Genomic DNA, 19477 nt, shown 5'->3' on the forward strand with positions numbered 1-19477 from the left:
AAAGCAGAAAGGATAAATCCAAAGTAAAAAAAATCCTTTGCTCATAGGAAGAGCATGTAGTAGAAAACGTGGTCAAAGTAACACCAATGGTCAAGGAAAAAAACTTACTTGGAAGGAGGGGTTATAATCAACACAGAAGCCCCCTCCTGGTAATGGTGAAGGACCTTATTGTATCTGGGTGTCAGATGGAGACACAGGGAACTCCAGTCATAATAGTAGTTTTTAGCTTATTATTTAATCATTAGAAACAGCAAAGTGACAGACAATGATAATGGCAACGTGTTTCAGTGCCCACAGGCATCTTCATCAAGCCATAGAGACACAGATCATATCATACGCATTTATATAAAAAATAAATGTGTATGATATGACCCCCCCACTTCCAGCCAGAGTAAACAGGAGACCCTCAGACTTGTATCAATCCTCATCGTAATAAGTAAAATATTTTTTATATAAATGCGTATGATATGATCTGTGTCTCTATGGCTTGATGGAGATGCCGGTGTGCACTGAAACGCGTTGCCATTATCATTGTCTGCTACTTTTCTGTTTCTAATGATTAAATAATAAGCTAAAAACTACTATTCTGACTGGAGTTCCCTGTGTCTCTATCTGACACCCAGATACAATGAGGTCCTTCACCATTACCAGGAGGGGGCTTCTGTGTTGATTATATCCCCCTCCTTCCAAGTAAGTTTTTTTCCTTGACCATTGGTGTTACTTCGACTATGTTTCCAGCTACTTGCTCTTCCTATGAGCGCAGGATTTTCTTTTACTTTAGATTTATCCTTTCTGCTTTTATTATTTAAAGCGAATCTGTCAGGTCAAACATGCTGTTTAAACTGCAAGCAGCATGTTATAGAGCAGGAGGGGCTGAGCAGATGGATATATAGTTTACGGGGAAAGAGTCAGTGTAAACTGCGTTTTATTCATTTACATTTCTGCACATTCTGAGCTAAAGAGTCCAATGGACGGTCCTATCAGTGATTGACAGCCTTCCCTGTAAGTACAGTCATACACAGATAACTGTCAATCACTGACAGGACCGCCCATTGGACTGTTCAGGTCAGAATGTGCAGAGATGTAAATGCATAATATACTAGTTCTACTGAATCTTTTCCCATAAAACTATATATCTGCTCAACTCCTACTGCTCTATAACATGATGCCTGCATTTTGGACAGTGTGTTTAAGCTGACAGACTCTCTTTACGCACCAAACGGAGATGCATCCTTAATGGGCTAATGTCCACCACAGAAACATAAACATGCCGTTAAGGAGTTTTAGGCTGGGTTCACACGGGGGCGTATTCCCGGCGGAAATCCCGCGGTGTGGCCGCAGCCGAAACCGCGAGATTTCCGCCGGGAGAACTGCCGCGGAAAAACCCGCGGCGGCTTTGAAGCGGCCCGGCCGCTCGCTTTTCCGCTGCGGCCGGCGCTCCCATAGAGGAGAGCGCGGCCGCGGCGGAAATAAACAATAAATAGACATGCTGCATATTCTGAAACCGCGGCTGCGGCGGCCGCAGCTTCGACCGGACTTACCGCAGCGGATTGGCCGTCCCGTGTGGACGAGATTTCTCAGAAATCTCGTCCACATGGCTGGCTAATCCCAAGATTAGCAGCCGCGGGTGGATTTGCCGCAGCGAAATTCCGCACGGAATTTCTGCGGCAAATCCGCTCTGTGGGAACCCAGCCTTAAGGTGTTTTCCTGTACATACACCACTTTCCTTTATATTTATTTAAATATTTTATTACTAGTTGCTTCTTCATGTCGTGAATCAACGATGCTTTACAATTGACTTTGCTTCTCCTCCAATTGATAGTAAAATCCAGCTTACTGCATACTGCCTTATTATGAAGTTCAAAGTACAGCAGTATGCAATTAGCTCCTAGGCTCCCTCTAGTGATCGCTAAGCATCTACTGCTACATAACATGATGCCTACAGTTTAGACAGTACATTTGAGTTAACAGATTTCCTTTAAACTTGGAACAAGTCAGTTAATTTTCTAGGTCTTAAAAAAATTGTCAGAAAAAAGGAAAAATATTATAGTTTTTCCTAATTTTTTCATACCGTATATTAAATGGTTTGTGTCAACATTGAAGGTTATCCCCTATTCATAGAGTAGGAGATAAATTTCGCATCAGTGGGAGTCCAACTGTTGGGTCCTACTGTTGGGTCTCAAAAATGGAGGTCTCAAAGGTCCGACCCGAATGAAGCAGCAGTAAAGTATTCATAACGCCACCTAATTTCTTTAAATAGGACTTCTAGAGACAGCAGAGTGCTTGAACTCTGTTATCTCTTGCAGTTCCATTGACCACTGAAATGAATGGATGCAGCTGTAAACATACTTGACCGCCACTGCATTCATGATGAAAGAAAAAGTTTAGTAAAAGATTCCTCCGCTCACAGGACCCACTTTCCCCATGGGATAGTACAATACATGCACTTTCAGGTTGAAGTAACTTACTTTGAAGGAAGCGGTTATGATGTCCACAATTCCCCCTCCTATTTCCAATTATCTCCGCAAAGAGTTAATACGTAGAATTGCTCGTTCAGGAAGCAAAATCTTCTTTATTCCACGTATAAAATACTTGACACGGCAAGGTATAACAAGGCAACGTGTTTCGGTACTTCAAGTTTTGAAAAAGGTACTTGAAGTACCGAAACACGTTGCCTTGTTATACCTTGCCGTGTCAAGTATTTTATACGTGGAATAAAGAAGATTTTGCTTTCTGAACGAGCAATTTTACATATTAACTCTTTGCGGAGATAATTGGAAATAGGAGGGGGAATTGTGGACATCATAACCGCCTCCTTCAAAGTAAGTTACTTCAACCTGAAAGTGCATGTATTGTACTATCCCATGGGGAAAGTGGGTCCTGTGAGCGCAGGAATCTTTTACTAAATATTTTCTTTTTTCTTTGTATGGGGCACCCTATATTTGGTGAACCCCAGAAATTCCAGCAGCTCTTCCCTGGACAAGTGGATGCCATTGGACATAGGGCCAAACAGAAATGAATCCCTAGGTGAGACCACTGGTGCTCTAGGGTGCCAGCAGTCTATACTAGGTGAGATTTTTTTGAATCTATTTTATATCTGGCGCTTCCTCATTGATACATATTTTACTGCATTCATGATGGGGCTTTTAAGGACCCCTGTTCTTGTGCACTCCTCTTAGCCTCTAGCTAGCACGGATGTTACTCTGATGCTTCGGCCCCCTGTGCTTTACAAAGTGGGACCAGGATACAGCTCTCCATTGTTTCATGCTTGTCCAGCTGTCTGAAGAAGAGGTCTGCGAACCTCGAAATACGTTATAATTACTTGTTTCAAAAGAAAGAATGACTTCACTTTTTATACACCATTGACTTAGCACTTGGAGACAATCAGCAATGGGTCACACCAGAGCACTAGTGTTTTTGCTCCTTATCACCAGTTCTACTGAACAAGGAATAATTTATAATGCTGGCACATCTTTAATGGGGTTTTCAATGACCGTAGATCAGCAATAATTGATCAGCAGGGATCCTCTGCTCGCTTGCCTGGGCCACTGTCATTGCAGACAGAACCGGAAGTAGACGGTTCTGTCCACACTGCAGTGGCCGGGGTTGGTATTTCAGACAGAGCTGTCTGCTTTCAACTTTGTCCATAATGACAACTGGTCCGATATCATCTGATCCTGATTATAGGTCATCAATGGTAAAGTCATGGAAAACTGCATTTTTTTCCCCAAAAGTCAATGGGACTTTCTAATATTAAAATCGCATCACACAAAAATCGCAAGTTTGCGTTGTTGCAATATTTGTGCGATGCGATTTTAACATTAGAAAGTCCCGTTGACATTTGGAAAAAGAAATCGCAGGGGAAAAAAAATGCTAGTGGGTAAAAGCCCTTAGTCAGGAAAAACAAATTTTTCTTCATTTCTTTAAGAAGCAATATGTCATACAGCACATGCTGCAAAGAACTGGTTCTTGAATTCTGAATTTGTAATTTAATCTGGAGGTGGATAAAATAAAACTTTCTGTAAACCATGTGCTATTTTTAAATCATAGATTGAAGTCCCTCCAAAAACAATATATACTAGACTCATATCCTGATGCAACCACTTTATATTCCTAATTTATTGGCTATACCATGTCTATTACGTACTCAGCAACTATTTAGCACCTATTAGTTTTGGTTAATGTTTTCATATATATATTATATAGGTGAAAGCCCTCACTGACTCACCACTAATTCTCTAACTTGCCGATGTCGTGCAAACATGAAACTTGGCAGGTTTATTCTTTAGGTCCTAAATAGGAAGAGCAAAGGGGTCACAATTCAATGCTAAATGCAAAAGTATGGGCACTCCTGTGTAATGTACCTAATCTAATTCTCTAACTTCCCGATGTCGTACAAACATGAAATTTGGCACAACCATTCTTTAGGTCCTAAATAGGAAGAGTAAAGGGGTCACAACTTAATTATTTAATGCTAATTGCAAAAGTAAGTGCATCCCTTTCTAATGTAATTTCCCGGAGTCGTACAAGCGTGAAATTTGGGATGAGCATCCTTTAGGTTCTAAATAAGAAAAGTAAAGTGGTCACTACTCGATTATTCAATGCTAATTGCAAAAGTAAGTGCACCCCTATGTAATGTAACTTCCTGGTGTCGTACAAGCATGAAATTTGGTGCGAGCATTCTTTAGGTTCCTATATGAGGAGAATGGCACATTCTGCAGAGGGGTCCGTACATGCAGCCTGAAGAGAAGCTAACGCTCCTCTATGTGTATACATATTTTATTTCTCGGTTTCTCTAAAGTAACCTGGACTCCATAAAATTTTCCGTGCAAACAACACGTAAACAAATAACTAAGGCAAAGGTATATCAGCTAGTGTTTAATTTATAAAAGTAAATGAAAATATGGAAATCCTGTATTTGTGTAACTTTGTTGCAAATTGCCCTGTTCCACGCCATACCAAATGAACGAGAACCTTTCTTATCTTCTAATCAATCACAAATACTATTTCCTCTACGAAATCCAGTTGAAGTTTGAACTTATTTTAGGAACTCTGCAGGAAGTTGGTATTAGCTGTACACCTCAACCACAGGCTGCCCAGCATTATGTTGTCAGAGCGCAGACTGAAATCCTCACCACCAAAATATTTATCCTATTACAAAAAGAATTAAGAACCACCTGTTCTTGTCTTTTATTATAAGAACTTTTAGAGGTGCTGACACAAGCAAATATAAGGCAGCTGAGAATCTCATTATGAGCATCTTCACTGCCATTTACACTGTGGTAAAATGCTGAAATGAGTAAATGTAAAACAGTGAATATCACAAAAACAAACTCAATTTTGGAAAGTGTATGTAAATCTATGTAAAACGGTATAAGAGCTCTGGCAAAAATTGAATTCATGTTGAAAGAGAGAGCCAGAGGTAGGGAAAACCCCCTTCAAAGCTCTAAAGCCCCTAAAATCCCAACATTCTTTTTATTCAATTAAGTGAATGTTGTGCACTATTAGTTTGGAGGCTTAGAGAGAAAGAACAAATCAAAGAACCTGATTTATCTGGTATTTTTATTCTAATAAGCACTAAGGGCTCATGTCCACGGGTGTATGTGGAAAATGCTGCAAGTCTCCCTGCAGCGTTTTCCCGATTTCAGTATATCGGCTCTGCCGGCAGAAACCCCGTATGATTGCGTGTGCACTGTGCATACCCGCGTATCACACGCACATGGACATACGCAGCATAACTTTCTTTTTTTTTAAATTCTCCGCTCTGTTCAGAGCAGGCATGCATATGTAAACAATGCACACATGCAGTGAATTGCACATGGACAGCGTTTCATACGCAGTCTATACAAATGCTGTGATCTATTTCTCGCGTGTATCGATACGCAGTGTCAACACGTACATGTGAATGGATCAGTGAAAGTCCGTTGACTCCATTCATTGCGTATCACTCGTCTGTGCACCACACACCTATTATGTGGTGAAAACATGGTCAAGGACATGAGCCCTAAAACTGTGCTGTCTGCTATTGCGATGGGGCGGCGGTGGTGTTGAGTTTGACTCAACCAACAGCTATTTTACAGAACTCTGCATATGAGTAATAATAAATAATAATTATGATGTTATAAAAAAAAAACTAAAGGACAGTAGAAAGAAGCTATTTTCAAGCAGCACAAGCTTCGGGATTTTTTTTTCTTCTATTGTAAATAGCAATTATCTATCAGGAATTATCTGTATAATGTATATGGTTGCCATTGATTATCACTGTATGCCATGTTCCACAGCTGCATTCATAGTTTTGCTGGCAAGAATAGTTTTCTTGAAGGATTTTGTATATGGACCAATATATAATGGTTTGTATAAGGGAAAGTTCAGCACAACCCGAGTTCCACATAAAAATTTGTCTTCATTGATTAAATTTTAAAAACCACACTGTAGATAGTCCAACATCAATGATACTTACACGTTTTGAAGACCTTTTATTTTTAATTGTAGCAAAACACACATACATGCGTCAACTTTTAGGGCTTAGTAACAAGGGGGCATCGGCACCCGTGTGACTGTGCTCTTACTGCAGGAAGAAGACGGCCGTACTTCAGGACGGACAACTCCCCGCATCGCAATGAAGCCGGTCACATGTTTTTTCTTCCGGCGCTGCAGAGAGACGTCCATCCTGAAGTGCGGCTGTCACCTTCCTGCAGTAACACGGGTGCCGATGCGCCCGTGTGACTAAGCCCTTAAAAGCATGAAAGGATCAATCAGGAAACAGTTCTTTAATTAGTAGCAGTTGTGAATACATACAAACATCATAATGCCTTATACTAAAAACTTCCTGCAAAAAATTATCCACTAACAAGTTTTAAGCCTAAGCACCACTAATGTTGGACTGCCTAGAACAACATACTATTAATATATGGTCAATATAGAATACATTATATATGTTCTTACAAAATAAAGATTGAAGGTAATTAGTTGGCTGAAGATGTTGGTGATGTACTGACTGCAATCTGCTACCCCTTTAAGGCCATTATGGCATTGGGACTGGTAATTCCGGTTTTAGGATTGGTTCAGGCACTGTGACATCCCAAAGTCATTATTTCTACATCATATTTTAGTACTGTATTTCAACAAAGTCAGCAAAAAATGCAGAAAGATTCCTGCTCATGGGACCACCAAATGGAGATTGCAGCGGTGCATGAGAACTGGCAATGCAGGCTGTGACACATTTGTTTACTTTTAACCATATAATGTAGCTCTCGGGTTAGAAAAAGCTAGGGACTTCTTTATTATGTCAACATAGTTGTTCAGTTCTCCTTAATAAGTAATCTATGGTTGTCTATTGTTGCCTTTAAAGAGTTGTCCCATGAAAAATATTTTTATAGCTACCCTTAATTATCAACTTTTTTTGTGTTTACACTTATTACAAATGTTTCTATCATCAGATATTCCAGGACTCATATTAGAATAGCACCATCTGTTGTTTCTATTTGGTGTCCACCTCAGTAATTGTTCCAAGGTGGTCACACATGCTCAGTATTGCTTCTCTCTCTCTGCTCCACTGGTATATGAGGAATCCCTGGTGTTGTGATAGGCAGATTCTGAAGCTCTAGCAAGAAAACCTTTTCAATAGTAATGGTGGAGAACACCTTTAATGAACAGCAGCTGCTTATGGAACACCCCCCCCCCCATACAAAAGTAATGAGGTCAGAAAGACTTACACAAACTTAATAAGGAATATAATGAAGTACGACAGAATCTTTGTGATGTCTTGTAATGCTAGTGTTACAAAGACAGAAAGGTTCATGCCCTCATCAGTAAAAGTCAAGTGCAGATGCAAAATTCCTATCTAACTCTTTGTCTTTCACTTATGAACTACACATGCAGTGAAGCAATGGGCTCTTACTTGAAGGGAACACGGGTGCTGGAATTACTTATAGGTGTCACCATTTGCAGGATTTGTTCCACTACTGACAGTCCACCAGCAGCCCGAAATGATATCTGGTCGGAAGCATTCTGTGGAGAGAAGAATAAGCGCAGTTAGCCCAGTAACAGAAACAGAAATAGTAAGGAAAAAAAACACAAGAAAATAAAACTTAGGTTTCACATCCACAATTTGGTTCAGTTCGGGAACCCAATATGCACAACTGAAAAAAAAGATCATATCCCATCACGTGTTTTTTTTTGGTTGGCAGGATTATAGGGGGTTTTAAGTTTGGTTGAATGCAGCCATAGAAGCATTTCTAGGTGCCAAATATTATAGGATGAATTCACTTTTTGAATAACCAAAGTAAGATGTTATATAAAAGTGAATAAGTCAAAAGTTATTAGGCACCAAGTCTAAAGTCTACAGAATACCTATAGATACTAGCTTTTATTTTATATCAACAGGCTTACATTTCAGCGGCCTTACATTAGCAACAGTAAAGACAGTTCTAGGAGAGGTTTAAAACCAGATCTAACAGTAAGTTAATGGTAGAAACTCAGACTTGAACCCGAATCTAGTGATTGTTACAGCGAGAGAAAAAAAAAGAACAAAAAACCACCACCCCTTTTGGACAGTTGATTAGAACTTATGAGTTTAATGTATCCAGAAAGCAGCTATCTTAATTAGCAATAACATTCAAACCACACAGTTATGAGTATTAGTTGATCAATTTATTTAGGATAACCTATCTGGGTCCCATTAGCTGCCTATAGGCTGAAGTCTAAAGCCGGTCATACACAGACAGAAGTAGGTTGATGGTTGAACAACCACTGAACGAATTATCATCTGGTGAATAGACACAGCCATACATATTTCAATCTATGTTGGTCATTACAGTCTTTCAAACTGGCTATATGTCTTCAATGACAGCGGGTGATAAACTAAAGATCTGTTCGAGAGCATTTTTGAAAGAAAGATTGCTCATTGGATTAAAGATCTTTCGTCCGACCATTAGACAAAGATTTCAAGAGTGGCTGACTTCTTTCCAGACGACGACTGTCTGAAGCGATTTCACCTGACCGAGTTTTGGTTGAAATCACCCATTTTCATCAGCTTTAATTTAATGTGAATGGTAACCTTTAAGAACTTAAGGGCAAGATACTACCTGACTAGATCATCAGGAGATGGCAAACACACTGAAGTCCTTGTGACAGTAGCAGTTTTAACCCTTTCCAATCCAATTTGCATCCTGGTTTTCCTAGGGGGCTTACTCTTTTTCTGCCGTTATACAACAGTGCTATATGCTGGCTAAAGCCAGTACTGCATGAGGTGACATGTTAAATGGGCTCCGGCAGCAGAGAGGTTGGCAATATACAGTAAGAGAACCCTGACAGATGTCTTCCAACATTAGAGCTGTACAGCCTTAAATTATAATGTCTTCAGAGGTCAGACAGTGGATTAGAAAGGGTTAACAGTGTATTTTAGGCCGAATGCCCATGGACGTATTATCGCTGCGGAAATCGCGGTCAGACACCCGCCGTGATTTCTGCAGCAATGTCCGTCCTTAGACATGCTGTGTAAAATGATTTTCCCTGCCCAAGAGCGGAAATCGGTTGCAATTTTCTGCTCGTGGGGGAGAATCACAGCATGTTTTAATTTGTGCGGAAAAACGCATGGACGGCTTCCATTACAGCGGAAGTATCGCGGAAATCTGCATCATACCCCAGCGGCGGCGCGTCATGCGGTGCACTGCGCATGCACACTGGACAACACTCTCGCGGAGGATTGGGACAGGTGAGTATAGGGTCTCTGGGGGGCGCCAGGTCCGATTCTGCTGCGAACTTTCACAGGTGGAATCCGACCCAGCCATGGGCATGAGACCATAACTGTGCAGTTTTTTTCTTACAAATTCTACTGTAGATCTATATAATTATTTCAAGTTTACAAAATATACTGGATGTTTAGTTATGTCTGTATACAGTAGTAGTAAATCTAATATCACAACTCAAACATGGAAATACTAATATGTCCTTGTGCGAATGCTACAGAATTCTCTCTATTGCTGCATCTGATTGATGAACACTGAACACTGCCAACCAATAATTCTTCTCACTGACCCAGTGTCATGTTTCATTAAATACAGTTTTCCCGGTGGGCTGTGGCAGTTAACTGGTATTTTTTAATGGGGTATTTTGCCCGTGGCGTAAATGTTCAATTTCAGAAGATCACTATTCATTCAAATCTAAGTTGCTATTCAGTGATATACGAAGTCACCTGCCTGAGCAGATATCACCTTCTGTGAAATACAAGTTGTAATGTGCAGTCCTAGCTGTAGATTTCATCTTTCTTAAGCTTATGTATGGGAAGATGCTTGTTTTCAATTATTACCACATAAAAGTGTCTTCTGCGCCATCATCTGCTAATCAGATGCCATTCAAAAAATAACCAAAACTACAAGAATGCTGTGGAATAAAATGGTATAAAATACATGAAACATGCCTAGAGCAAATATGCCATATTTGTGATTAGTGATAAAAATGAGGCATTAGTGCATGTACGACATCAAGAGGGAAAATAGAATGGTCAGTGTTGAAACACTAATACCAAATTTTGATTCCCTACACATACTGTATGTTCAGCTTATGGTAACACAAATAGTAACAGTTTGTAAGGCTGATGAAAGATGTCCATCCTTTTATTCTGCAATGCTTATCCAGAGGAAGCCAAAAAGCCCCATGAGGTCGAAGCCGATTTCCTTCATTTTAGGAAAAATAATTTCTTATTGACTCCAAATCTGGGAATCAGAATAATCCCTAGGTCAACAACCCTTCTGAAGTAAGACTAGAAAGGCATGCAGGCCCCTCTTGAAGTCTTTCAGTGAGTTCATCATCACCACGTCCTCAAGCAGAGGGTTTTATAGTCCCACTGCTTTTACAGTAAAGAACCCCCTTCTACATTCATGCAGAAACCTCCTTTATTTCAGATGTAAAGAATGCCGCCTTATTGTCCTGGGTATAAATGGATGATGGGAAAGATGTTTGTATTAACCACTGATTTACATATAGTTATTAGGTCGCCCTTCAGCTGCCTTTTTTCTAAGCTAAATAACCCTACTTTTGATAACCTGTCTGGGTATTGTAGTCCACCCACTCTATTTATAACTCACATTGCCCACCTCTGAACTCACTCAAGCATCAGTAAGTCCTTCTTGAGTACCGACACCCAAAACTGTACACAATATTCCATGTGTGGTCTGATCAGTGACTTGTAAAGAGGAAGAGTAATGTTCTCGTCATGTGTCCCTAGACCTCCTTTATACACCATGATATTACAGGTAAAATATATCATATTAAGCAGAAGGTTGTTGTACCACATTATCCATGCATAGAGATAAGAATTGGATATTAAAGGGGTATTCCTGGAGAATATTCAGCCTCGCTCTATGTAAGTTCCGCCTCACTGCCGGAGGTGCCATGAGAAGGAAAGAGGACACAAGACCCCCTGTTAGGCTGGGTTCACATACACCGGAATCCCGGCGGAAACCGCGAGATTTCCGCTGGGAGAAGCGCTGCTTCAAAACCCGCGGCACTTAGCAGCAGGTTTTGAAGCGGCCTGGCCGCTCGCTGTTCCGCTGGGGCCGGCACTCCCATAGAGGGGAGCGCGGCCGCAGCGTAAGAAGAAAAAAATTAACATGCTGTGGCCGGCAAATCAGTGCCACAGCGCCGGCTTCTGCCAGCTTTGCTGAGGTGGATTCGCCATCCCGTGTGGACAAGATTTCTGAGAAATCTGGTCCACATGTCTGGCTAACTGCGGGATTAGCGTCCGCAGGTGGATTTCCCGCGGCGAAATTCTGGATGGAATTTCCACGGCAAATCCGCCCAATGTGAACCCAGCCTTACTGTGAGCTGATCAGTGGTAGAACCGCAGCATCACACATTTCTCACCTATCCTATGAACAATCAAACTGCTTTTACATTTTATCAACAGGAAAACCATGCCGATCTACAATGTCTTCTGATTTTGGCTAAGACTGCTGCAATGTGTGATCCCAGCCTGAGGTCTCATTTACACTTCAGTATTTGATGAGCAGTTTTCATCCGTTTAAACCAAAAGTGGATCTTAAACATTTATACTTCTTCTCTTTCTTAAAGAGGACCTGTTATGGTTTCTCATCGCTGACTCCAACTATGCCTGTCCTGTGTTTATATTTACCGCCAGTTCTTTGTATTGGCTCCTCTTAGATTTGGCTCCCACCGCTGTAATTGTATTAAAAAGGTTTTCCAGTGAAATACTATTGATGACCTATCATCAGGATAGGTCATCAATAGTTGATCGGCCGGGGTTGCTCGGGACCCCGACCGGTCAGCTGAGTGGGCGTATGTTGTCAACGCCGCTATAACACAGAGGTCGGAGCTGATTTCAATGAGAGCAGTGTCTGCAGTTACAAGCGCCAGCCACTACATGGGAGGTCAGCATGAAGACTTTCACTCCAAATTCACGTAGGTCGGCGCGGAAGGGCCGGCACTTGTAACTACAGGCACGGCTCCCATTGAAATCAACAGGCTTCCGCTCCAACCTCTGTGTATTATGGGGCTAACAACATGCGCCTGCTCAGGTGATCGGTCGAGGTCCTAAACAGTGGACCCCAGGCCGAACAACTATTGATGACCTATTCTGAAGGTAGGTCAGCAATAGTATTTCACTGGAAAAGCCCTTTAAGTGCGTAGTCCCTCTGTTCACTGCCAATCAAGTTTGATGTCTCCCAGAAAACCCCTTTAAGGCTGCGTTCCCACATACAGGTACTAGCTTGTGGCTGAGACTGCCAGTAGCCTCACAATCTTGCCGACCTTACTGTCAAGATTGTGCTTCCATTGGTGGTTGCAGCTTGACAGAGTCTCAGATGCAAGACAGTACCTGTATGTAGGAACACAGCCCAAGAGACAGAACACCTTGTAATACCAATGTTCTGAAGATTGCCCTAATCACTGAACTAGTGCAAACTTCATGAATACATTCTGCACACAGTTATGCTACAAAATAATGCTAAACTGTTGCATCATGTACAGACTACACCCAATAACACAGTTGTGTGCTGTAGCTGTGGACGGTAGAGAGATACTACACGGACACATTTACATGTGCTGCTCAGAGATCAGCCATGTACTGGAATCTCCTGTGTTTGGCAACCCCAAAGACCTGTTGAAACAGCTAAATGGTCCTCAGTCTCCACGTCTGGCAGTGTGAGTGACAGCAGACTAATAAGCTTAGCGGCTGCCTTCCAGTAACACTGCCAGGAGGGGGATAACAGGGAGACGACCTGAATTACACTGCATAGGGATCCTTCCAATTGTGACTACAAGTTACAATTACCTTAGCTAATGAAAAGAACAGCAGCTGTTAATGTGGAGGGGGGTTTCCCGGGTGAGGGGTCAGAACGGCTTTGTACTTGACTTATTAAGAACAGACAGAGATTGGACAATTTAACCCTTGCTTGAGCAAACCCATGCAAATCTGGATAAAAATAATGACTTTCTGGTATCACAGGGGCATCTCCTAAATATTAAATGCATAAAGATCTACAAATGCAAAATGTAGTACATCATACAAGTGTCAAAAATGAAGCTACATTTTTAATTATAGTTGCTGCTTCTTATGTAGCCCTAACATTTTCTACAGCGCTGTACATCATTGTACATCAGCCCTTCCCTCCGTGAGGCTAATAATCTAATTTCCATATTTCAGAAACACAAAAGTCAATTTTAAAGAAAGCAACTTGAGCTACCAGTATGCTTTATAATTCAGGACTCCAGCGCTGCAAGCAGAAATGCTAACCACTGAGCCACCGTATTTCTTTCCAAAAAGTGAAATAGTGAAAATAAGACACAAAACTCCTTTACTCCCTTAAAAACATATATATCTGTATATATATGAGAATCCTTTCAAGAATAGAGGTTTTACTAGTTCCACAACCTCAGGGATTATGTAGGAGTATAGTCAGCTGCATGGTTACCCAATTATACCAAACAGGTAATAATGCTTATCATTTTCATATGTAGGTTTAAACATGGTCATTAACTGAAACGACTGTGCAGGAGGCTTAAAACTCTGCTACAAAAGTGAGGTTGTGGAAGTCAGTTTCATGTCACAGGTCACACACCGTGGCAAGACGACACAAGGTAGTTATACTCAATCAGCAAGGTCTCTCCCAGACAAAGGTTTCAAAGCAGATGTGCTGTTCAACTGCTTTGAAGAAGCATAAAGAAATGGGAAAAGTTGGGTGAAAGATTTACTGCAGCAGATGACAGACACATCATGCTTACTTCCTTTGTAATCAGTAGAGGTCCAGCAGTGCCATCAGCTCAGAACTGGCAGAAACCAGTGGGACTTGAGTACGCCCATCTACTGTACATCCAAAGCAGATTCTCCAAGATATTTGGAACAACCCCCCTGCTGAGTTCCTTCAAAAAAAGCTGTGTGCAAGCATAATTAAAAGAATTTATGTTGTTTTGAAAACAAATGGTGGTCACACCAAATATTAATTTGATTTATACTTCCCTCTTGTTTGCATTAATTGACAAAAATAAACTATTAACACTTCTACCTCTGAAGGCATTCTTACTTTGCAGCATCTTTTACACACCCACCTCACCCATCTAGTCCCATATATATATATATATATATATATATATATATATATATATACACACGTACACATATATACACACACATATATGTGTGTGTGTGGTTTTAAGGGAGTAAAGGAGTTTCATGTCTCAAGTTCACTATTATTGCAGAAATGCATGTATACTATTAATTTGGCTACTACAAAATCAGATGGCAAGTTTATTCAACAGTTTGCACGATCAGCCCCTCAGCACAAAATCTTCAAGCACAGCTTAGTGCAGCAAAAAATAAACAAGTTTCCATTTCAATTGGGAAGAGAAGACTTCTATCTGCAGGTCTGACAGGTAGAGTATTGGTAAGTAAGCCACTGCTAAGACTGCAAAATGAAAAAAGACTTTCCCGGGCCAAGCAGCACCTCCAGAGTGGAAGAAGGTCTTATGGACTAATGAATCAAAATTTTACATCTTTGGTACATCACGCAGGATTTTCGTACGCCATCGAGGAGGTGAAAGGATGGTTCCTGAGTGTGTGGCAACAACGGTTAAACATTAGGGTGGAAGCATGATGGTCTGGAGCTCTTTTGCTGGATCCAGAGTTGGCAACTGTACAGGGTGGCCGGCACGCTGGACAAAAAGGGCTACCACAGCATTTTGCCATGTAATACCCTCTGTGTATGCTTAGTGGGTCAGGGGTTCATATTACAGGATGTCTATGTTCTGTCAGAACTACTTTAGAAGACAATAGCTGAATGCAACTTTAGAAAGAATGCCTTGATTGTATAAAGCCGTTATATCAGCTAGAGGTGGTTAATTTGAACAGTCACAAATCTAGATTTAATTTAGTGAAAGACAGTTAATTTACTGTATTATTTTTATTCACCTGAACGTATTTGTTCCATGCTTCCATTCCAAAGAACATTTGAGACATTACATTGTGTAAAAATCAATAAAAACGGAGACAATTGAGTTGTTCTAAAACCTTTGACCAGTAGTACATACACACATCATTATATATATATACATACATACATACACACATGGCAACATACAATATTAATTGTTCTAGGATGACCATTGTATCTTAATATGTTGAAAGTACTGCACGTTAAAGCCATAGCTGATATTGGTCCCAAAGCCCAATCGAAGTACATGAGAAGTATTTTATCCTCCAAGCTACCCTCTCAGTACATAGAAAGCACATGGCCTACTATCTTGTTCCTGCATATTTCATACATGGTTTCATCCTGATGCTACATGATTCCTCCTACAGTCATCTCATGCCTCCTGCTGCCTGAGTGGGGGAAGGAACTGAGTATGCAATGTATCACTATAGCAAACAAAAGGTTCTTTGATCACTTCAGCACCTGTAGCTACAAGTAATCAGATGTAATCACCCAGGCAGGAAGGCGTAACTAGGTTACCTAAAGCATCATAGCCTGCAGGATATGCTAGCGGTGGCCATGCACCTTAGATACCGTTCGCCTGAATGCTTGTTTGGCTGAGAACTATTACTCCCGGTTTCGCCATACACATGAGTGTCCTACTCGGCTGAGCATGCAAGTCTACCGGAAACCTCTGGTGATAACATACTTTCCTTGAGAACAAAGGGATCAGGAATGCTGAAATCCAACATGCCCAACACATCTTTTCCCTGATATCTGCTACTCGGGGAGAGTTGGTAGACCCTCAAAACACATTAAGTAGTTCACTGGCCCCACTTAAATCAGCAAATGTGGCCAACGTTTGTTTAATGTAGATGGCCAACTTGAAGGGGTTGTCCCACAAAGTGAGGTTATCCTGTATTCAGAGGATAGGGGATAACTATCTAATTGGTGGAGGTAAGGCTGCTGGGAAACATTCCAATCATGAGAATAGTGGTTCTGAAGGTCCCTGAATGAATTAAGTAGTGTCACACATGGGACTTCTGGAAATAACCGAGCTCTTGTACTTGGCAATCTATAGCTGCCCTACTGAAATGCATGCAGCAGTAGTACTTGTATGCATGATCACTGCTCAATTCAGTTAGCTACCATCCATCCAATGGATAGGGAATAATTTCATTTCATAGGACAATCCCTTCAAGTGGGAGCTGCAAGAAGCTAGATAAATGTAGAATTGACAGAGGTATGTAATGCTTACCAAAGAGTGAGTAAAGCTGAATTTACATGTAGCAATGTTTCAATCCACCAATTCCATCACATACAGGCACCAATCAGCCATAGAATTAAAACTGCCTGCCTAATGTTGGGTAGGTCCCCAATGGGAAGACAAAGAAGCAACCACCATTAGGGAATACTGTTGCCATGTAGGGGCGTACTGGTCTGCAACAATGTTTAGGTAGGTGATATGTATCAAAGTAAGATCTACATGAATGCCAGGATCCTGACAAAAGTATTTCACTTCTTGTAGGTGTCCTGAAAAAAAACTGTGTAATTCATTTCCCCAGTTAGACAGTAATGTTATGACTGATCAGTGTATATCAACAAAATTGCTGCTTATCAATGCGCTGGTTGTCACTTGTGTTCCAAGGTCCAAAAATGTGTGAAAATGTGATTCTAAAATGCACTATATGTACATGCCCATCTATCTGCCTGCATGCCTACAATCTTCCAGTACCTCTCATACAGCTGCTAATAGAGAATACTATCAGAGAAGTGTTGGATTCTGGGAAGAAACCTTGTGCAGCTAATCACGGATCATGTTTGCATCTGTGATATTTCTTTGAGAGGTCATTTTGATTACAGGAAATTTCACCCCAATATGTTTTATAAGCGTTGTGTTAATGTTTAAATCAAATTGTCTCATTTCTCCTTAATAGGATCACGTTGAAGTAACAAGCCGGTCACCTCATGACTCTGTAATAAGGCAGCATCGGAACCTTAACTTCATTACAGCCCAGGCGGCAGTTTCAATTTAATTAGATGCTCAATGGAAACCACTGCCAACTTTTTGATACGTTGTGACTTTTTACAACATATTTACCCTTTTATGGGCAGAAAACCAGTAATAGTGATTCCATAGATACAACATTCCTATCAGACATTTATCAAATCCCAGATCCAGAGATAAATTAGAAGACTGACCCTTGTGATACACTGGACAAGCAAAAGTACAGACTGTTCAAGAAGGCCATAGAGCATAGATCTAACAGCAGGTGTAATCTGAATGTGAAAAAGATCAGCACTGAATGCATGGAGCTTTCCAACGGAGGAAGAATAGCCTGACTTGCATCAGCAACAAGGCAAGCTCCTCAATGTCCGCAATAACCTGATTCATTCCTACGCACTTCTGATCAATTTCCTGAATAAGTCCAGACAGACATAAATATTTCAAGGCAAATCAGGTTACTATAACTCACACTTACAAAGCCAGATCCTGCAGCTCTTAACATCATTTATTAATACTTACCGTAAACAGATAGAACGACCGAGTGAAATCTGAGGGCATGTACAAACACACAACACAAAGGCAGTGCAAGAGGATAGATAGGAAAAGAAGACAGGAAAAACCTCAGCTGTTTCATATATATGGCTAAATTAATAGTATATATCCATTTCTGCAATATATGAGCAACATCAAACAACATATTTTTATACTTGTCCCCTTTAGTTTTTAAAGGGGTTTTCCAGGCAAAAACCACTAATTACCTATTACCACGATAGGTCTTCAATAGTAAATCGCTGGGGGCCCTCTACTCAGGATCCCCAGATTTGGCACGTCCCATCCGACCCCTATGACAACATCTGACCTGTCGATCATGATCACAAGTGGCAGGTCCCTGGCAATTAACTACTGATGATCTATCCTGAGGATAGGTGACAATAGTTTTTGCTCAGAAAACCCCTTTATGGTAACGCTTACACAGGGTGAATATGCTGGAGACTTTACATGCAAATATCCATGGCAATTGCATTAGCATAAAAGTGGATAAGATTTTGAAAATCTTGTCCACACACTGCGCATAATACCTCTTTAAATTAGGGGGTGAATTTTGCAGCAAATTCCAAATCAAAAACTGCACCAGATGGTGTGCTTTTTGCTGAAATTGGGCAATACACAGCAAATTCCGCCCCTAATAGCACTTTCACCCTGACTCGCTTTCCTTGAATGGCTTTTGTGATCATGTCCTTTATTTTGAGATAGTAGAACCACACGATCAATAATTTCTCAAATAGTTTAACTTTGTTGGCCCTTCTGCATTAATGTTGTTCATAAGCCTGCACCAAATGTTCTCTATTAGGTTCATATGTCTGGGCTATTGCCTGACCATGGAAAAACCTCAAGTCTAGATTTGTTAAACACATGCATCATACTTTATGCTGTGTGGCAAGGACATCCATCTTGCATAAAAATGCAGTTCTGTTTGGAACCATACCGCTGATTAAACTGAGGATTCACAATCACATTCCTATACTGCAACTGATGCATCATTCCCTTTGCTGTAAGCAGACAACCCAAACCATCTACCAAGCTAACACCACAGACTATTAGTTTTGTTACGGTATACTACCCTTGATACGCCAGCCCGGGTGCCCTAGATCTCACCCACAACCCCTGTCCCTGCCTACTTGCCTCCACAACTGGCTAACCCCAGGTGGGCAACTGGGCGGCGATCCCTACTCTCACTAGGGAACGAAAGAGGGACGCTGGCATACCTGGATAGAAAGGGTAGAATACTGACAGAAAAGGCAGATGTAAATGACCAACACGAACAATACTAAGCAGAACTGAGGCAGATGGAAAAACCTGGCAGATAATAGCAAGTCTAGCAGACAAGCTGACAGGAGCAGGAGACCAACAGAGGCAGACTAGCTAGCACACTGAGGGAAGCCAATAACTGGCAGTGATTGCAAGTCTCTGCCTGACCTTTAAACAAAAGCCTCCGCCCAGGGGCAGAAAGAGGGAGGCAGCCAACTCCCAACAGAACACACTA

General features: G+C 41.1%; 1 protein-coding gene across 2 annotated transcripts in view; it reads right to left on the reverse strand.

The window, feature by feature from the left end:
* Nucleotides 1-19477, reverse strand: part of SCAPER (S-phase cyclin A associated protein in the ER) — a 218932-nt gene that overhangs the window by 56418 nt on the left and 143037 nt on the right. For both annotated transcript variants that reach the window (XM_066592259.1, XM_066592258.1), the window contains exon 23: nt 7901-8010. In XM_066592259.1, the coding sequence (XP_066448356.1) occupies nt 7901-8010 (110 nt within the window). The remainder of the gene's footprint in view (nt 1-7900; nt 8011-19477) is intronic.

The sequence above is a fragment of the Eleutherodactylus coqui genome, chromosome 2, assembly GCF_035609145.1.
Source record: "Eleutherodactylus coqui strain aEleCoq1 chromosome 2, aEleCoq1.hap1, whole genome shotgun sequence".
NCBI classification, from domain to species: domain Eukaryota; kingdom Metazoa; phylum Chordata; class Amphibia; order Anura; family Eleutherodactylidae; genus Eleutherodactylus; species Eleutherodactylus coqui.